The sequence below is a fragment of the Bos indicus genome, chromosome 16 (assembly GCF_029378745.1).
Source record: "Bos indicus isolate NIAB-ARS_2022 breed Sahiwal x Tharparkar chromosome 16, NIAB-ARS_B.indTharparkar_mat_pri_1.0, whole genome shotgun sequence".
NCBI lineage: Eukaryota > Metazoa > Chordata > Mammalia > Artiodactyla > Bovidae > Bos > Bos indicus.
Genome location: NC_091775.1, coordinates 44144430 through 44163793, shown reverse-complemented (window position 1 = coordinate 44163793; position 19364 = coordinate 44144430). Strand labels below are relative to the sequence as shown.

Sequence of the window (19364 nt, the reverse complement as noted above, 5' to 3'; positions counted from 1 at the left end):
GCTTTCCCAGGCAAAAATACTGGAGTGTGTTGCCATTCCCTTCTCTAGGGGTTCTTCCCCACCCAGGGATTAAACCTGGGTCTCCTACATTGCAGACAGATTCTTTACTGTCTCAGCCACCAGGGAAGCTCTATGTAGTCAGCAAGAACAAGACCAGGAGCTGATTGTGGCTCAGATCAGGAACTCCTTATTGCAAAATTTAGGCTTAAATTGTAGGAAGTAGGGAAAAACACTGGACCATTCAGGTATGACCTAAATCAAATCTCTTATGATTATACAATAGAAGTGACAACTATTTAATTCAAGGGATTAAATCTGATAGAGTGCCTGAAGAACTATGGACGAACGTTCATAACATTGTACAGGAAGTGGTGACCAAAACCATCCCAAAGAAAAAGAAATGCAAGAAGGCAAAATGGTTGTCTGAGGTGGCCTTACACATTGCTCAGGAAAGAAGGGAAGCAAGAAGCAAAGGAGAAAAGGAAAGATATAGCCAATTGAATGCAGAGTTCCAGAGAATAGCAAGGAGAGACAAGGAAGCCCTCTTAAGTGAACAGTGCAAAGAAATAGAGGAAAACAATAGAATGGGAAAGACTAGAGATCTCTTCAAGAAGATTGGACATACCAAGGGAACATTTCATGCAGAGATGGGCACTATAAAGGGCAGAAACAATAAGGACCTAATAGAAGCCGAAGATATTAAGAAGAGGTGGCAAGAATACACAGAACTGTATTAAAAAGGTCTTAATGACCTGGATAACCACCATGGTGTGGTCACTCACCTAGAGCCAGACATCTTGGAGTGTGAAGTCCAGTGGGCCTTAGGAAGCATTACTACGAACAAAGCTAGTGGAAGAGATGGAATTCCAGCTGAGCTTTTTCAAATTCTAAAAGATGATACCGTTAAAATGCTACACTCACTATGTCAGCAAATTTGGAAGACTCAACAGTGGCCACAGGACTGAAAAAGGTCAGTTTTCATTCCAGTCCCAAAGAAGGGTAATGTTAAAATTGCTGTACAATTGTGCTCATTTCACATGCTAGCAAGGTAATGCTCAAAATCCTTCAAGCTAGGCTTCAACAGTATGTGAACTGAGAAATTCCATATGTACAAGCTGGATTTAGAAAAGGCAGAAGAACCAGAGATCAAATTGCTAACATCTGTTGGATCATAGAAAAAGCAAGGAAATTCCAGAAAAACATCTACTTTTGCTTCATTGACTACATCAAAGCTTTTGACTGTGTGGATCACAACAAACTGTGGAATATTCTTAAAGAGATGGGAATACCAGGCCTCCTTACCTGCCTCCCAAGAAACCTGTGTGCATGTCAAGAAGCAGCAATTAGAACTGGACATGGAACAAGGAACTGATTCAAAATTGGGAAAGGAATTCATCAAGGCTGTATATTGTCACCCTGCTTATTTAATTTCTAGGCAGAGTATATTGTGCGAAATGCTGGGCTGGATGAATCCCAGGCTGGAATCAAGATTGATGGGAGAAATATCGACAACCTCAGATATGCAGATGATACCACCCTAATGGCAGAAATCGAAGAGGAACTGAAGAGCCTCTTAATGAAGGTGAAAGAGAAGAGTGAAAAAGCTGGCTGGAAACTCAGCATTTAAAAAAATAAGATCGTGGCATCCAGTGCTATCACTTCATGCCAAATAGATGGAGAAAAAGTGGAAACAGTGGTAGATTTTATTTTCTTTGGCTCCAAAAATCACTGTGGATAGTGACTGCATCCACGAAATTAAAAGATGCTTATTGTAATTCAACTATTCTTCAATAAAGTATATATATTATGGGGAAAAAAGGTACTTGCTCCTTGGAAGAAAAGCTATGACAAGCCTAGACATTGTATTAAAAAACAGAGACATCACTTTGCTGACAAAGGTCCATATAGTCAAAGCTGTGGTTTTTCCAGTAGTCATGTACTAATGTGTAAGTTGGACCAGAAAGAAGGCTGAGTGCTGAAGAATTGATGCTTTTCAACTGTAGTGCTGGAGAAGACTCTTGAGAGTCTCTTGGACAGCATGGAGATCAAACCAGTCAGTCCTACAGGAAATCAACCCTGAATATTCCTTGGAAGGACTGATGTTGAAGCTGAAGCTCCAGCACTTTGGCCACCTGATATGAAGAGCTGACTCATTGAAAAAGACCCTGATGCTGGGAAAGATTGAAGGCAGGAGGAGAAGGGGATGACAGAGGATGAGATGGCTGGATAGTATCATCGACTCAATGAACATGAGTTTGAGCAAACTCTGGGAGTTGGTGAAGGACAGGGAAGCCTGGCATGCTGCAGTGCATGGATCGCAAAGAGTCGGACACAACTGAGCGACTGAACAAAAACAAAACGCTTTTAAACATGATATAGCAAATAAAAATTTTTTGTTTATTTATTTTTTACGCTATGTTGAGTCTTCAGTGCTGCTTGGGCTTTTCTCTAGTTTTGGCATTGGGGGCTACTCTCTAGTTGCAGTGCTCGGGCTTCTCTTGTTGCAGAGCACAGGCTCTAGGGCGCTCGAACTTCAGTTACTGCAGCACATAGGCTCAGTGGTTGTGGCTCCCAGGCTCTAGGATACAGGCTCAATATTTGAGGCGCATGGGCTTAGTTGCTCTGCAGCATGAATATTCCCAGACCAGAGATCTAACCCATATCTCCTGAATTAGCAGGCGATTCTTTACCACAGAGCCGCCAGGGAAGCCCCGTCAGATTGTTTTTTCTGGTTGCTTTTGGTACCTAAATTGTTGTATTTGATGGGAATATACATTTAAAGGCAGAAACAGTTGAGCCTGTCATTAAAGGAGGAGGCCATTGCTATTGTATATCTGGAATTGCTTTTTATTATAATGTATAATTCAGAGTTCTTTAATTATCTAAATAAGTTGTTTTCACATCTAGATTGTGAAACAGCAAAGAGGGAAGACTGAAAAAAATCTTTTAGGAAACCTGCTGTTTTGCATCTAGTCAAAAGAGGTTGTCTTGATTAAATCCAGACTATACTTCAGGTGGCCTTTTTATATGCATATGTTGCTTTTTTCAAAGGGGAAAACAACCATGCCCAGTTTTGTTGGTTTTTTTTTTTTTTCAATGCCTTCTTTGTGATTCTCAAGAAATATTTTGGAGTTCATTTTTTTTTTTTTTTTTTAGTTCATTTTTGAAAGTCTGTGCCAACATCGAAGTGCTTATTGCTTTTGGTAGCTTCCCAGTGAAGTGTGAAGCACTGCAGTGAGAGCTAGGAAATCCGGAGCAGTTAGAGAGACTGAGAAGGGAAGGGGCTGCTGCTGCCTGTCATCTCGTGGGCCAAGTTGATTTTTGGAGATTTAATTTTTGGTCATATATCAACAATGTGCTTATTTTATGAAAAAACATTTCTATTGGGGTAAGAACTGTTCTTGGCTGTACTGTGTAGAGATGAATGCTTTGTACAATAGGTGGTAAGAAAAAGAAATAAGAAATTAGGTCCTTGAGAGATCTGTGGGAATTGAGATTTTTGTTATTCAGCAAGCATGGGCTGGGAGGTAACTAGGGACCCAGAGTGTGTTTAGTCTGAGAGTTAAGTGATCAAAGCAGTGTGCTGACCTTTATGAGGCTTTAGGAGAGAGATCTGAATAATTGAGGGGCAGGGCCAGGAAAGATAGAGAATGTCTGGGAAGCCTCTTTTGTTTTGGCAGAACAGAAAACTGTAGGGCTAGAATTAGCAGAAGCTGTACAAATGACGAAATGATTTAACTACAGTTACTGTTTCCCTGTGACATTGTTCAGGTCTGATTCCAGAGTTCCTTTTGTAGCTGTGAATAAAATAGAGAAGGTAAAATTGGTGAAGGGGGAAACAAAAGCAGCTTTTACTTTTTAAATTGCCTTTTAGTGGGGGAAAAACCACCACGATTACCAGTTAAACACTTAAGCTGTGCCAGCCACTATTAGGCCCTTACAGACTAACTCATTTAATTATCAGAACAGTCCTATGGCAGATATTCTTATTTTCCCCATATTACAGATGAGGGCATGAATTCTGGTTAACTTGCCTAAGGTCTCACATTTAGGACTGAGAGAAATAGAAAATGAACTGGTGCTGTCTTACTCCAGAACCCTCATTTTTTTCCTTTTAATTGAAGTATAGTTGATTTGCCAACATCTGCTGAATCATAGAAAAAGCAAGGGAATTCCAGGAAAACATCTACTTCTACTTCATTGACTACACTAAAGCCTTTGTGTTGATCACAGCAAACTGTGGAAAATTCTTAAAAGAGATGGGAATACCAGATCACCTTACCTGCCTCCTGAGAAACATGTATGCAGGTCAAGAAGCAACAGTTAGAACTGGACAAGGAACAACAGACTGGTTCCAAATTGGGAAAGAAGTATGTCAGGGCTGTAGGTTGTCACCCTGCTTATTTAAGCTATATGCAGAGTACATCATGAGAAATGCTGGGCTGGATGAAGCACAAGCTGAAATCAAGATTGCCAAGAGAAATATCAATAATCTCAAGTGCAGATGACACCACCCTAATGGCAGAAAGTGAAGAGCAACTAAAGAACCTCTTGATGAAAGTGAAAGAGGAGAGTGAAGAGCTGGCTTGAAACTCAACATTCAAAAAACTAAGATCATGGCATCTGGTCCCATCACTTAATGGCAAATAGATGGGAAAACAATAGAAGCAGTGACAGACTTTATTTTCTTGGGGTCCCGAATCACTGCAGATGCACTGCAGATGGAGACTGCCGCCATGAAATTAAAAAGTTTTTGTTCTTTTGAAGAAAAGCTATGACAAACCTAGACAGTGTATTAAAAAGCAGAGACATCACTTTGCTGACAAAGGTCCATCTAGTCAAAGCTATGGTTTTTCCAGTAGTCATGTATGAATGTGAGAGTTGGACCATAAAGAAGGCTGAGTGCCGAAGAATTGATGCTTTTGAACTATGGTACTAGAGAAGACTCCTGAGAGTCCCTTGGATTGCAAGGAAATCCAACCAGTCAGTCCTAAAGGAAATCAGCTCTGAATATTCATTGGAAGGACTGATGCTGAAGCTGAAGCTCCAATACTTTGGTCACCTGATGGGAAGCGCCAACTCATTGGAAAAGACCCTGATGCTGGGAAAGACTGATGGCAGGAGAATGGGGCGACAGAGAATGAGATGGTTGGATAGCATCACTGACTCAATGGATATGAATTTGAGCAAACTCTGGGAGATAGTGAAGGACAGGGAATCCTGGAGTGCTGCAGTCCATGGGGTCACAGAGTCCAACACAACTGAGCAACTTAACAGCAGCATAGTTGATTTACAATGTTAGTTTCTGGTGTACAGCAAAGTCATTCTGATATATATATATCTTCTTATATCTATTTTCTTTTTGGTATTCTTTTCCATTATGATTTATTACAGGACATTAAATAGAGTTCCCAGTGCTCTGTAGGACCTTGTTGTTCATCTACTTTTATATATAGTGGTTTGTATCTGCTAATTCTGAACTCCTAATTTATCCCTCTTCTACGCCCTTTTCCCCTTTGGTAAACCTAAGTTTGTTTTCCATGTCTCTGAGTCTGTTTCTGTTTTGTAACTACGTTCATTTGTGTTATATTTTAGATTCCACATATAAGTGCTATCATATGGTATTTGTGTTTCTCTTTCTGACTTACTTTTTAATACTCTGAGATTGAGTGTATAGTTGACCCTTGAATATCAAGGGGGTTAGGGTGGCGACCCTCAGCAGTTTAAAATCTGCCTATAATCTGTTGACCCTTTGTATCCGTGGTTTGCATCCATGGATTTAACCAACCCTAGATTGTGTAGTACTGTGTATTTACTATTGAAAACAGTCCACATGTAAGTGGACCCATGCATTTCAAACCTGTGTTGTTCAAGGGTCAGCTATGTTGTAAACATATACAGTACAATTTATCCTATTTTATAAGATTTAGAATCTAATTTTGTTATTTTAAATGATTAGGAAATTTTATGATTGTCGATCTTTGCTCAAATCTACTTTATGGTAATATACTTTATACCATTTTAATATATTTTGAAAATACACTATTCTAAGTTGGGAAGAAGCTGCTTATGGGGTTTAGTTTTATGGTTTTGGATATAAATTTAAGAAAAATGCCATATTTCTTAAATTTGGATATAGAAAGCTTTTGGAAATGGAAGTTGGTGCTGAAGATATCACTAGGATTTTTAACAAACTCAAAACATGCTGTTTTAGAAAAGTTAATTTAAAGTTACTCTGTTGCCACAATGATATGTTAATTGTAGTTGCAGGCAAAAATCTTTAATAGTTTGCCAACAACAGTGTAATTGCTACATAGAGACTTTGAGATATTAGATAAATAAATTTATTCTGGAGAATAAAAGGGCTTTTTGAGTACAACTCTTGTTTTGACTGCCTTGTTTTCTAGGACTTAGTAATTAAAACATTATTTCTGCATCTTGATGCTGAAGTAACAAAGTTGGAAAGAAGGCAAGGGAAAAAAGGGGGTTAATTTGGGGGACTTAGCAGTCGTTTAAAAGCTAATTTTGACTTGAAGGGACTCCAAGAAAGAGAAGATGGTCTTATGGTTCATCAATAAACTAAAACCTATAGAACATTTTATGGAAATCATTTTAAAGGCATTTCCATTTATCTTGGATAAGGGTCTTCAGGCCTTTACATCAAAGATGCTATCCTCTTCTCTCTTCTCTAGTTCTCCTAAGGTAAGGGATATCAGCAGGAAGAAAAAAAAGTTTGAAGACAAAAGGGGCAAGGTGTGAAAGCTGCAGGGGAGGATAAATAAATGTGAAGTTATCTACCCTGTGGACTTGGGGAAGATACAATCAAATCAGACCTTCAGTTCTAAGGCTGCCTTTCTGATTTATGAAGGGAGACTTAAGGAAACAGCCTTAAAGCCAGATAAGATGTGGATGGTGATGGGAGCCAAGGCCCAGAGGTGAGGATGAGCAGAGTGAGTTATGGGGACGTGAGTAGATCACCTGAACAAAAAAGACTCTTCCTCTGGGGAGTCCAAAGATGGTTATGATGATAAACACTAATGACAGTCACTAACATATAAGCCTGACTTCCTTTGTCTTTTGTCTCTCAGGATCCTGTCCTCTCCTGATTGCCTGCCTTCCTCACAGGCCATTCTCTTCTCTTACCTTATTTCCTGTGTTGAAAGTACACCAGGACTTCGTCTCTTCTCTTTGATATCTTTTCTGTCTTCAGAGAAGACAGACTCCCTAGGTGATTTCATCTAGGCTCAAGGTTTTAAATGTCTCTGAGGTGACGGTAACTCTCAAACTCATTTCTCCAGCCTGAACCCCTTTTTAGAACTCTAGACTTGTCTACCCAACTGCTAACTTAACTGTACTTAAAGGTCTAAGACGTTATCTCAAACTCAGCATGTCTTCAACAGAACCGATTCCAGACCAGAAATATTGGAGTCACTCTCTAGTCTTCTCTCTTTTTCTTACAGACCATGTGTAATTCATCAGTAAATCAATTCTGTTTTCTCTGCTTTCACCATCTCTCCTGAATCTGGTTACTTTTTATCATTTGCACTCTTGTCCAAGAACACTCCAGTAGCTTCCTGTCTTTCTCCTTCTGCTTTTGTTCCTATGCAGCAGCCAGAGTCCTATTTTAGACATGGCTTAAAACTCAACATTCAAAAAACTAAGATCATGGCATCCAGTTCCATCACTTCATGGCAAATAGATGAGAAAACAATGGAAACGGTGACAGACTTTACTTACTTGGGCTCCAGAATCTCTGTAGATGGTGACTGCAGCCATAAAGATATTAGCTCTTTGGAAGAAAAACTATGACAAACCTAGGCAGTGTATTAAAAAGCAGAGGCTTTACTTTGCTAACAAAAGTCTGTCTAGTTAGAGCTATGGTTTTTCCAGTAGTCGTGTATGGATGTGAGAGTTGGACCATAAAGAAAGCTGAGTGCCAAAGAATTGATGCTTTTGAACTATGGTGTTAGAGAAAATTCTTGAGAGTCCCTTGGACTGCAGGGAGATCCAACCAGTCAGTCCTCAAGGAAATCAGCTCTGAATATTCATTGGAAGAACCGATGCTAAAGCTGAAGTTCCAATACTTTGGCCACCTGATGTGAAGAATGGACTCATTGGAAAAGACCCTGATGCTGGGAAAGATTGAAGACAGGAAGAGAAGGGGGTGACAGAGGATGAGATGGTTGGATGGCATCACGTACTCGATGGACATGAGTTTGAGCAAGCTCCTGGAGTTGGTGATGGACAGGGAAGCCTGGCATGCTTCATTCTGTGGGGTTGCAAAGAGTGGGACATGACTGAGTGACTGAACTGAACTGAAACCTCATTGTTTCATCCCTGTGCTTTAAATCCTTTTTTGGTTTCTTGTCACTTTTAGAATATAACTAAAGATTCTCACCTTGACCACACAATCTGGCTAGCTCTCTGACATCACAGGTCATTATTGTTTATACTGGTGGCCCTGCAGTACCCTAAATGTCCTGCAGATCCCTGCTCAAACATCATCTTCTCAGACATGGCAGTCTGCCTGTTCTCATCACTCCTCCCACCTCCACTGCCACTTTGTATCTCCTAACTCTTCTTTAATTTTCTTCACCAGGTTATACTATCTCTCTTAGTTAACTGTCTGATTTCCTGGTTAGAATGTAAGCTCCTTCAAGGCAGGAACTGATTTTTCACTGGATACCTTCTTGCGTGGGGCATGGTAGGCACCCAAATATTTGTTAAATGAAAGAATATTGTGAATATTTACTTTATGCTAGGTCCTGAGCTAAAACTCTTGACGTTGATTGGTATCCAACAATTCTATAAAGTTAGGCTCCATTATTGTACCTGGTTTACAGATAAGAAAATTGGTGCTTACTGTTTATTATGTGCCAAGTTATAGATGAACCCTAGAATGATATTGGATACTCACAGTGAGGTTAGATCAAATCTTCTATAGTATTCTATTTTCTTCACTGTTAAAATATTTAATAATAATATCTTCTAGAAATATTTCCTAGATCATTATAGGTTTTGATTATTGAATATTGGGTCAAATTGTAAAACAAAATTCCATTTTGGATCAAGAAACGCAATGGTTTTGATATAGACCTTTCTTTCTCCTGGCCCCCACAAGTGCCACACACTGGAACTTAGGGGTTTCTGATGCCTGATGCAGTTCTCATGGGAGTTTTTATGTAAATGGCAAGCAGAAGTTCCCAAACGTTCTACAGTGGTGGTTGTGTTCTATGTAATTGGTCTCCACACTTCCATTCATGCTTTCTTCTAGTCTTTTCTCCATGCTGTAGCCCATCCATCACTGTAACCAAGTCACTCCAGTGGCTTCTCATTGGGCAGGGATTCACCCGCTCCTTGGAGTCTGCCCATGATCCTGAGATTTTAGTGCTTTTCTACTCTTTGCTGCTCACTGCACGTGAACTTCACCTGTCAAACCAGTACCTGTGATTCACATGCTTATTTTTGCCCCAGGCCTTCTTAGTGGAGTTCCCTGGCCTGGGATGCACCTTGCCCAGTGGTTCAGAGCCTTGGAGCCAGAGGATCTAAATTCCAGTTCAGGCTCTGGCCTTGGGGAGCTCAGGGCACTCTGAACGTGAAGTGGAGATGATGATTGCATAAGGTTATTGTGCGGATTAAATGAGTGCGTCCATGTGATGTGTTAGCACGGTGCTCAGGACATATGAAGTGTTCGTGCTCAGTCGTGTTCAACTCTTTGTGGTCCTATGGATTGTAGCCCACCAGACTCCTCTGCCCATGGAGTTTTCCAGACAAGAATATTAGATTGCCATTTCCTACTCCAGGAGGTCTTCCTGACCCAGGGATCAAACTCTCATCTCTGTGTCTCCTGCATTGGCAGGCAGATTCTTTACCCCTATTGCCTCCTAGGAAGTGTTAGCTAATATTATCAGCACTGTCTTCTACTTATCCTTCAGCCTGGCTTTCTCTTTCACCAAGTTAGAGTCTACTGACTACAAAGTGTCTGTTTTTTGTATATTTCCTTTTGTAAATTCCTGTTTATATGTTCTTACAGGACCCAGTGCTTGGGTAGCATGGATCTTGCCAGAATTTGAAAGCATGTATTTATTTTGTGGGATTGTATGTCTGTCTCCTCCATTGATTCTGAGCTCTGGAAGGGCAGAAAGAACTCTTTTGCTTGCCATCACATCCCTAGCCCAGTGCCTGGGACATAGTTTGTACTTCATAAATGTGCTCAGTACATGTGCCCAATGAAGAAAGGGCTGCTTAATTTTTCCTTTGTTCAATTAGGATCTTGGAATCTTCTGCAATAACCCTTCCTTTGAGAAAGAGCAATGTTGGTGTAGAAACTAGCTTTGTTTCAGACTTGGGAGCTCATTGAGTATGCGTACGCAGGGCAGGGACCACTGGAAGACAGGCAGAAAGATCAGGAGCATGGACTTTTCTGGATGGATGCTGTTGGGACAGTACTTTGGTTGAATGAAGGGCTTTGAATGATGCACCATTCTGGTTGTAGCTGTGATACTCAACAGGGATTCAGCCACTTCCTGTTGAGTCTCTGCTCTGTGCTGGGCATTGAGCCAGATGCTGAGCGCCTCACCCTTCTAATTGAATGTATGTTTCAGGGGAACTACTTGGGAAGGTGGAACTACTTGAATGCTGAGTACTTGGCATTTATTTACATCTTCTAGTGTTTATGATAGGGCAGTGCCTCTAGGGTGTGTGCCTTGTGTGTGAGATCAAGAATGTGCTTCATACCTACATAAGAAGTCTCACGCAAAGCAAGCTTATCATGTCTAGACCATAGGAGAAAATCCTGCAGCAATAGATTTCAATGGTAAGATACCTCTGTCTGCCATGAGATTCTGAATTTCCTGTGAAATACAAACTGTAAGCTGTTGTGTTGTTGTTTAGTCGCTAAGTGGTGTCTGTCTCTTTTGCAACCCCATGGACTGTAGCCTGCCACACTTCTCTGTTCATGGCATTTCCAGGCAAGAATACTGGAATCGTCATTTCCTTCTGCAGGGAATCCTCCTGACTCAGGGATCAAACCTGTGTCTCCTGCTTGGCAGCAGGTTTTTTTTTTTTTTTTTTAATCACAAAACCACTGAAGAAACAGTTCTGAAGACCTGAGGAAGAAGAGGGTTTTTCAATACCCATTCCACCCTTGTGCCTCCAACATATGACTGTCCGTTATCCTTGCCCTTCCTGCTGTCCTCCATCAGTAATTCTTCTTATGCCTATACTATTTAAAACCTGGTCATTTTTCCTCTTGTTCCTGGTTTACCTACTACTGCTGTTTCCTAGAAACTGTATTCTGTTATCTGGGTTGAAATTTAGATACCTCCTTCCCAGAGATTAATGATTCTTGCCAGAAGCTGAACACGTTGGCTACTCAGGGAGAAGACTCAGGAAGTAAGTGGTGTTGAGAGAGCTACCTTCCAGTTCACACATAAGCATCACCTACTTACCAAGTCAGCACTGTGAGTGATATAGAAAGAGGAGTCATGGTTTCCAGCCACAAAGAAGTGACAATCTATAAGGAAAGATAAAACTAACGAATTCATTGGCTCTTTGGTATATGTTGAGTATCTACCATGTGTAAGGCACGTTCCTGGTACTAGAGAGTAGAGCAGTGAATGAAACAGAAATTCTAGTCTCATGGAACTTACTTTCACCTCAGTGACTCATATAATAAGTCAGGTACTTATGAGAGCAATGAAGAAAAATCAGGCAGGGTAAGAGGATGGAGAGTGAAGTGAATGCTGATTTAAATTGGATAATCAGAAAAGGGCCTTGTGATAAAATGATGTTCAGTTGGAGACCTGTGTGAAATTGGGGGCGTGTGCTGGTCAGATACCAGGGAGAAAGCATTCCTGCAGAGTAGTAAGTATGGAGACCCTGAGATGCGAATGTGTGTCTAGTAAGAAGGCCAGTGGGACTGGAGTGAAGGGTGCCTCTTTGGAGAGGGGTTGCGGAGGGAGTGGAGTTTTGTTCAATGTACGATTGGAGGGTTCCCTGGAGGCTCATCTTAGAGCTGGTCTGGATTGCGTCTGAGAAGGATCATTACCTGCAGCGTGGAGATGAGCCTTTTCAGAGGCCCAAAGGATAGTGGGGAGCCCAGTTAGGAGGTGTTGCATCCAGGTGGGAGAGAAGGTGGCTTGCACCAGGATGGTGATAAAGGTGGTGGTGACAAGTTGTGGGATTCTCAGTACATTTTCAAAATAGAACTGACAACATAGATGAGATGTGGAGAGTGAGAGAAAAAAGTCATAAGTGATTCCATGATAGTCTACAGGAAATTGCTAGTGGAGGTGGGTCCAGATCTGGAGTACACAGTGTGTCTAGAGAAATCTTGATAGAAGAGGAGGCCTCGGGTGTAGAAGGAGTCTTGAAAAGCTGTGTGAAATAATTTTATATGAAAGAAAGCACCATGAAGTATAGTGCAGCACTTCATAAAATAGAATTACGTTTAACTCCCATCCTCAAAATATACCAGGAATCCTTTCCTTGAAGAAGAAGAATTGATTTATCCTAGAGAAAGCCTGTACACTGATGACACTTGACCCTGGGAGGCATACTATATTTGTAGTACCTTTTGCATTGATGAAGATATGGTTTAAATGTTGAACGTATTCATTAATTGCTATAGTTCCACTCACATGTGAATGCTTTTAGTTCAGTTCAGTTGCTCAGTCGTGTCAGACTCTTTCCAACCCCAAGGACTGCAGCACACCAGACTTCCCTGTCCATCACCAACTCCCAGAGTTTGTTCAAACTCATGTCCATTGAGTCGGTTATGCCATACAACCATCTCATCTTTTGTTGTCCCCTTCTCCTGCCTTCAGTCTTTTCCAGCATCAGGGTCTTTTCCAATGAGTCAGCTCTTCACATCAGGTGGCCAAAGTATTGGAGTTTCAGTGTCAGTCCTTCCAGTGAATATTCAGGACCGATTTCCTTTAAGATTGACCAGTCAGATCTCCTTGCAGTCCAAGGGACTCTCAAGAGTCTTCTCCAACACCACAGTTCCAAAGCATCAATTCTTTGGTGCTCAGCTTTCTTTATGGTCCAACTCTCACATCCATACATGACTACTAGAAAAACCATAGCTTTGACTAGATGGACCTTTGTCGGCAAAGTAATGTCTCTGCTTTTTAATATGCTGCCCAGGTTTGTCATAGCTTTCTTCCAAGGAGCAAATGTCCTTTAATTTCATGGCTGCAGTCATCATTTGCAGTGTTTTTGGAGCCCAAGAATGAGAGACAAATTAAAAGCCCTGCACACTGTGTTTTGGCTCATTTGACTTTGATACAAGAATCACTGTTTTAAATATTGCCCAGTCTTTTCAGTGATAGAGTTCTCTGTCTATTTGGTGAAAGTTGATAAAATTTATTAATTTTTTTTTTAACTACTGTATTTTAAAATACTGTATACATGTATTTTACATGTATACTGCATAGGTATATACTGTTTTGGTTTTTCTTTTTTGTTGTTTTTCATGAAAATGGTACAGGATACAATGAAATTAAAATTATATGTGACCCGTGGAGGACGTTCATCTGAGTGCCTGCTTGATGTAGGGCAGCACAGAGGATCCATAAGACATGGTCCATGTACTGAAGGGATTTTTAATGGGGAAGGAGCACCAGAGATTCGATGTCACGTCTCAAGGACTCCAATATAGTATTGATTCATTGACTCTTGCCAAGAAGTTGAATTCTTGTATTATGCATTAGCTTATTTTACCAGTAAACTTTTCTCATAGAATATGGGTTATCATACCCATTGAGGGAATTTAAAACAAGATAAAATACCTAATTTTGAAAATTAGCATTTGTGTAGTGCTTTCCTCATTTAATCCTGTGAACTAGGTATTACCTCAGTTTTAGAGAGGATACGAAAGTGTAACAACACCCAAGGTCGTAAGAAAATCTAAAAATATTTCTTGTTCTTACTGATGTTGGTCCTCTGATTACAAGTCCTATATCCTTTACACATGTACACTCTCCTCTCTCCCCTCTTTTATTAATGCTTGGAGACATCCTGTTTCTTAGTCGACTTGAAGTGAGTTAGAGTTTAGCTCTTCAGAAAGAAAAATCCTCTGGCACGTCCTTTCAAAATGTGAATTCATTGTCCGTGAGCTCAAGTGCTGTCATTAATATTTTATCTTTATCACAGTTTTTTCTCTTTACAGAGTTATAGAGTCTTAAAATTTTTTGCTAGTAAATATTTAATATATTCAAGATAATATATATATAATATATATGTAAATATAACTGCTTCCCATTCTAATATATGGAAATAACCTATGCCTTCTGAGTGTGCCTACATTCCCCCCACAACAGGTAACAAGAACATTAAATTTTGCATTTTTCCAAGGTGTCTTATTTCATTTAGCAATTAAAAATTTTAAAATATTGTGGGTAAATTTCATCTTGTTTGACATAACTGTTAACATAAATGGCTCTTTAAAATTCTGTTTTTATTTATTTATGTTCAAGTAAAGATACTTTTGTTAATAATAAGGCAGTTATTTAAGAGGTAGTTTGATGTATTCAGAAGTAGAAATAAAATGTTGTACACATGAACTTAATCTAATGTTGTAAGCCAGTATTACTTCAATAAAATATAAACATTCAGTAGAAATTTGAAAAAGAAAAGGTGTATCTTTCTTATCTTTCTTTGTATACCAAACACAATACACAGCAAATGTGCCCCCACCCCCGCCAAAGTTTGTTAAATAAATTCATGCATCTGTGTGCTGAGTGGAATACATAATAGCTGGAAAGCAAAAAAATAGATAAAAATAAAAAACAGCTTGATTTTGAAGCTGGAAGTTAGGAATATTTATTAGTTTCAGAAGTTCCAAAGATCAGGGAGAAGGGTCTGTTAAGGAAGAGGAAAGGATTTTGTGTGATTCAAGGAAATTACTCGCTGGAGTAGTTTTTCTTTGCTTTACTAGAGAAAGGAGAGCAAAGGGGCAGGATTGGCACATTTGCCCTTTCTTAAGTTGTCCTTGGCAGCTTGGTGCTGCCGGTGAGTAGCCTAAGAGTGGATAAGATATGGCTTAAAGTTTTATGACAGCAGGTGTTCACCATGGTTTTGAGTAGTGACGACTACTTCATAGGTCATTTCCTGTATCTTGTGATTTTCCTTTTTGCTGAGCCACTGAAACCTGGAATCTGGTTCACCAAGTCTGATGCTAATTTCCGTTTTCTTGGTAGAGTTTCTGTGTGGTCTTTCATCTTTTAGGAACTGTAATTCTCATAGTTCCTTGTTTCATATGGATGAGGAGAGTTCTGAACAATGCCTATACGGTTTGGGTCTGAGGTGGTCATAAATGTACATGCACATGCATAATCACATGTGTAGAAGGGGCTTACTGTGTTTTCCTTGGTGATCGCTGCATGTGCGGAGTATTTGAGTGGTGGGTGTCTGGGCTCAGGAGCTGGACTTCCCAGATTCACATCCTGAATTGCCACTAGCTAGCCCTGTAGCCTTGGGTTTTCCTTAACCTCTTTGTGATGGTTTCTTTATAAATGGAGATAATAAAGCATCTGCCTTATTAAGTAATTGGGAGGATTAAATAGGTCTGTGCATAGAAAGTACTTATAGCCAGATTAAGTGCTCCATGAACGCTGGCTGCTATTTAAGTCTTGCAGGTAGGGCTTTTGTTTAGAAACATACTTCTTTGCTTAGATTACCATTTGTGTGTGGGGGAGATGTTCTTTCTAGAACCATGTCTCCTTGTCACATGATTATGTGCTGTGAGCCTTATTAATCCTCTGTCAGCATTTGAGGTTGGAACATAAGTGTGGCCATACCCTGTGGAATCCAGTGAGAGAGAACTAAGCACCGTAGCAACTGTTGCTATTTGTGTCCCAAGCAGCAGCTGCCTGGGGAACAGATTTATTTTTTAATCCTGATCTCACTGATAGCTTGGGATGTGGCCCTGCCTTAGAGAAGTGGATTGGTTGAGATGCCTGGTCTTTGAGGCGACTTCATGGCCACATGTTACAAAGATTCTATTCCATGTGAAATATGAGGTAGTAAAGCTTTGTGTATGTGAAGGAAGAAGGGAGGCCAAGCCTCAGTATTCAGTCTAGTCCCTGAAGTATGTAACTGGACTAATTACCCAAGAAATCACTTTTGATGTAAACAGTGATTTCAGAAATAAAACTATCCTTCCAATGAATGCTTCCTTACTAAATGCTTTTCTTAAATAGATAAGATCTTTAAAAAGAGTTTGTTTCAAGAAGTGGTTGGATTAATTCAGTAATTTTTCTATATTTTATTTTTAATGTGTTGATATATTTCAAGCCTTAAAGAAGTACCTTGAAATGGTCCCATGGCCCATTTCCAGATTTCTTTTCTTCTAACTTACCTAGATTCAGTCACAGAATATTTACTGAATACCTACTATATACCAAGCTCTCTTGTAAATCCTGGTGACATCTTGTAAATGTTGGTCTGATTTTTTTTTTTTTTGAGTTCTATATATAGACCCTATCTATTAAAAATTTGATTGATTTTATTTTTCAGTTGCCCTATTGAGATTCATTTGTATGAGTTTACTGATTTGAATATTTTGAGCTTATTGCATAATATCATGTTGAACTAACATTTAATTGAGTGACTTATAAAATCAAAACGTTTTCCTCCTGCAGGTATTATTAACCCAAAGAACCCAAAGGAAGCTCCAAAGTCTTTCAGCTTTGACTACTCCTACTGGTCTCACACCTCGGTGAGTGTAGCCCTGGTGCAGTGTAGTAGAACGTTGTGGGTTTTAAATGGTTTGAAGGAGCCTGCGGGTCTACAGGGGAAGCAGAGATTACCAACATCTAGGCAAATGAAGAGTAGGACCTTTTGCAGTGTGCCCTTACTAATTACAGGACCCCAAATCTTGCTGGCTTCTAGTGATTGTTCCTAAAGTTTGCTTCTGTGTCTCTATTACACACTTTTTTTTTTTTCCTGTTTTGCATTAGAGTAGGAGATGTTTTAAACTACTGCAAAGCCTAATTGCCAAGGGAAGAGTATGTTAAAGGGACTGGAAAACATTCTCCAAAAGCTGTGTTTATTGAGAAATAAAGGCACTACATGGAGGGAGTTCAAAGAATTAGTTGTTGCATGTGGGATGCATTTGTTGCAGTTTGTTGCATTTGGCACGTGGGCTCTTCCCCAACCAGGGATCAAACCCATGTTCTGCTGCATTGCAAACGAACGCAGTCTTAACTACTAGACTGCCAGGGAAGTCCCCAAAGAAGTATTTTTATATGTGGACTTGATCTTTGATTTTCTAGTCGCATTTCCCACTTAAGAAAATTTTCTTGGAGCTCCCTATGAATGGAAGAGTGATACTTTCAGGGTTATGGAAAATGAAATGTAATGATGTCAGATAATTTCATGTAAATATTTTTATGTATGGGTGGCCTGAATGTCTCTAGTACCTGTGTGTGTGTGTGTTTAATGAGAAAAATAAACTATATATAGTGGGCACTATTCTGATTTGAAACACTTGTTTATTATAGAAGTAATTAATAAGCATAGGAAAAAGTATGAATGAATGCCATTTATTTTTCCTTTTACAGCCCGAAGATCCCTGTTTTGCATCTCAAAACCGTGTATACAATGATATTGGAAAGGAAATGCTCTTACATGCCTTTGAGGGATATAATGTCTGTATTTTTGCCTATGGGCAGACTGGTGCTGGAAAGTCTTATACAATGATGGGTAAACAAGAAGAAAGCCAGGCTGGCATCATTCCACAGGTGAAAAACACAGCAACAAAAAACTTCTGTTCATTATTACTCTTAATCCTTAATTACTTTAACAGTTTTTATTTAGCAAAAATTTACTCAGGGACTATCGTATGCAGGGCATAAAGGTAAATCACCGGTCCCTTTCCTTCAGAGGAGCTCACAGCCTGATGGAAAAGACTGATATGTATTCAGTCTGTCTTTATATCCAACATCATGTTACTTTATCTTTTGAACAATGTTATCAGCTTTTAAACGTGATGGTAGGTGCCACGTTCTTTTCCGAATCCTAGGAACGCTTAGTGAGTGTTGTTGGTCTGATATTTTTCCCCAGTTCATGTTTCTTAACATTATGAGCACCCAGATCACTTCTTAGGAATATGACTCTTTTTGTTTTTTGATTGCCTTCTCTTTTATGTTATTAAATTAATTCTATCACTTAAACTTTGAACAGTCTGATATTTTTTTAAAGAGCAGTTAGTCTTGATTTTGTATTTTGTTTGGGAACTGAGAAAAGTTGTTACATAGGTATATTTAGAAGGAACTTCTTTTGCTAATAACAGGAATATGGTTTGCTTTTATTAGTGATATTTTGAATTAATTTTAATATGTCCTTTTACTGTAGGCCTAGCGTGGCCATTGCTGTATTCCAAAAATAAAATACATAAGGAGAAATAGCTACTTTTTGGAAAGGATTTATTGGATTTATACTTTTAAATTCAGCTATATAATTGAAATTATTAAAAAAGATTAGGACATTTTCAGAAAAAATTGAAAATACTAGCATACTTTTTTCTGTAAAAAGTATATGTCTGAATTAAGACATATGTTTGGAAATTGTTCTTTATGTATAGTAATGGTAATAATTATAATACTAGTTAAAGAAAACATTATGAGCACTCATCACGTGCCAGGCACAGGTCTAAATTCTTTACGATTCTTAGCTCATCTGATCCTCTTCATGTGACCCTTGAGAGGTTGGTGCCCTTGTTTCCCTCATTTACAGATGAGGGAACTGAGGCACGGAGAGAGCATGTCACCTGTACATGGCAGATCTAGGATCCACGAGGAGGCAGGGTAGTTCTGGAGTCTTTGCTTTTACTTCTATGTAATAACTTTTTCAGCAGTAAAATAATCGTTCGTAGATTATAGCAAGTAACATGAGTCATTTATTTTATCCCATTACCACACTTAGTTTCTCCTTCTCTTTTGTTTGTTAATGTAATTCTTGCATGGTTACATATGCATCTCTTTTCCTGATAAAATTTTGGAATATTTTAATGCCAAAGCATGAATTTTTAAAAAGATTGTTCAGTTCTAGAAACTGACACTTGTAATACATTTTAAGTTCTATTTGAACTTCTAGAGAATCATGAACATATAGCTCATTTTTCAAAGGTATGTGACTGCTTTAATATGAAGCATATAGCAAATGAAAATTCAGTGGATTTTTATTAATTATTCTTATTTAAAGCATCACATATTTTAAGTAAATTAAAGGATAGGGAGATTAAAATTTTATAATTTTCCTGATCTAGAAAAATTAATGTATTCCACCAGAAATGTCACTGTGTTAATGGATTGGCCTCTCATAAGAGGGGTTGGAATCTTAAGGCAGAGGTAAAGGGG

The 19364-nt window shown here is 39.2% G+C and overlaps 1 protein-coding gene across 9 annotated transcripts in view; it reads left to right on the top strand.

Moving 5' to 3' along the window:
- Nucleotides 1-19364, top strand: part of KIF1B (kinesin family member 1B) — a 151434-nt gene that overhangs the window by 21276 nt on the left and 110794 nt on the right. For all 9 annotated transcript variants that reach the window (XM_019976020.2, XM_070768871.1, XM_070768870.1 and 6 more), the window contains exons 3-4: nt 16647-16723; nt 17568-17747. In XM_019976020.2, coding sequence (XP_019831579.2) covers nt 16647-16723; nt 17568-17747 — 257 coding nt within the window. The remainder of the gene's footprint in view (nt 1-16646; nt 16724-17567; nt 17748-19364) is intronic.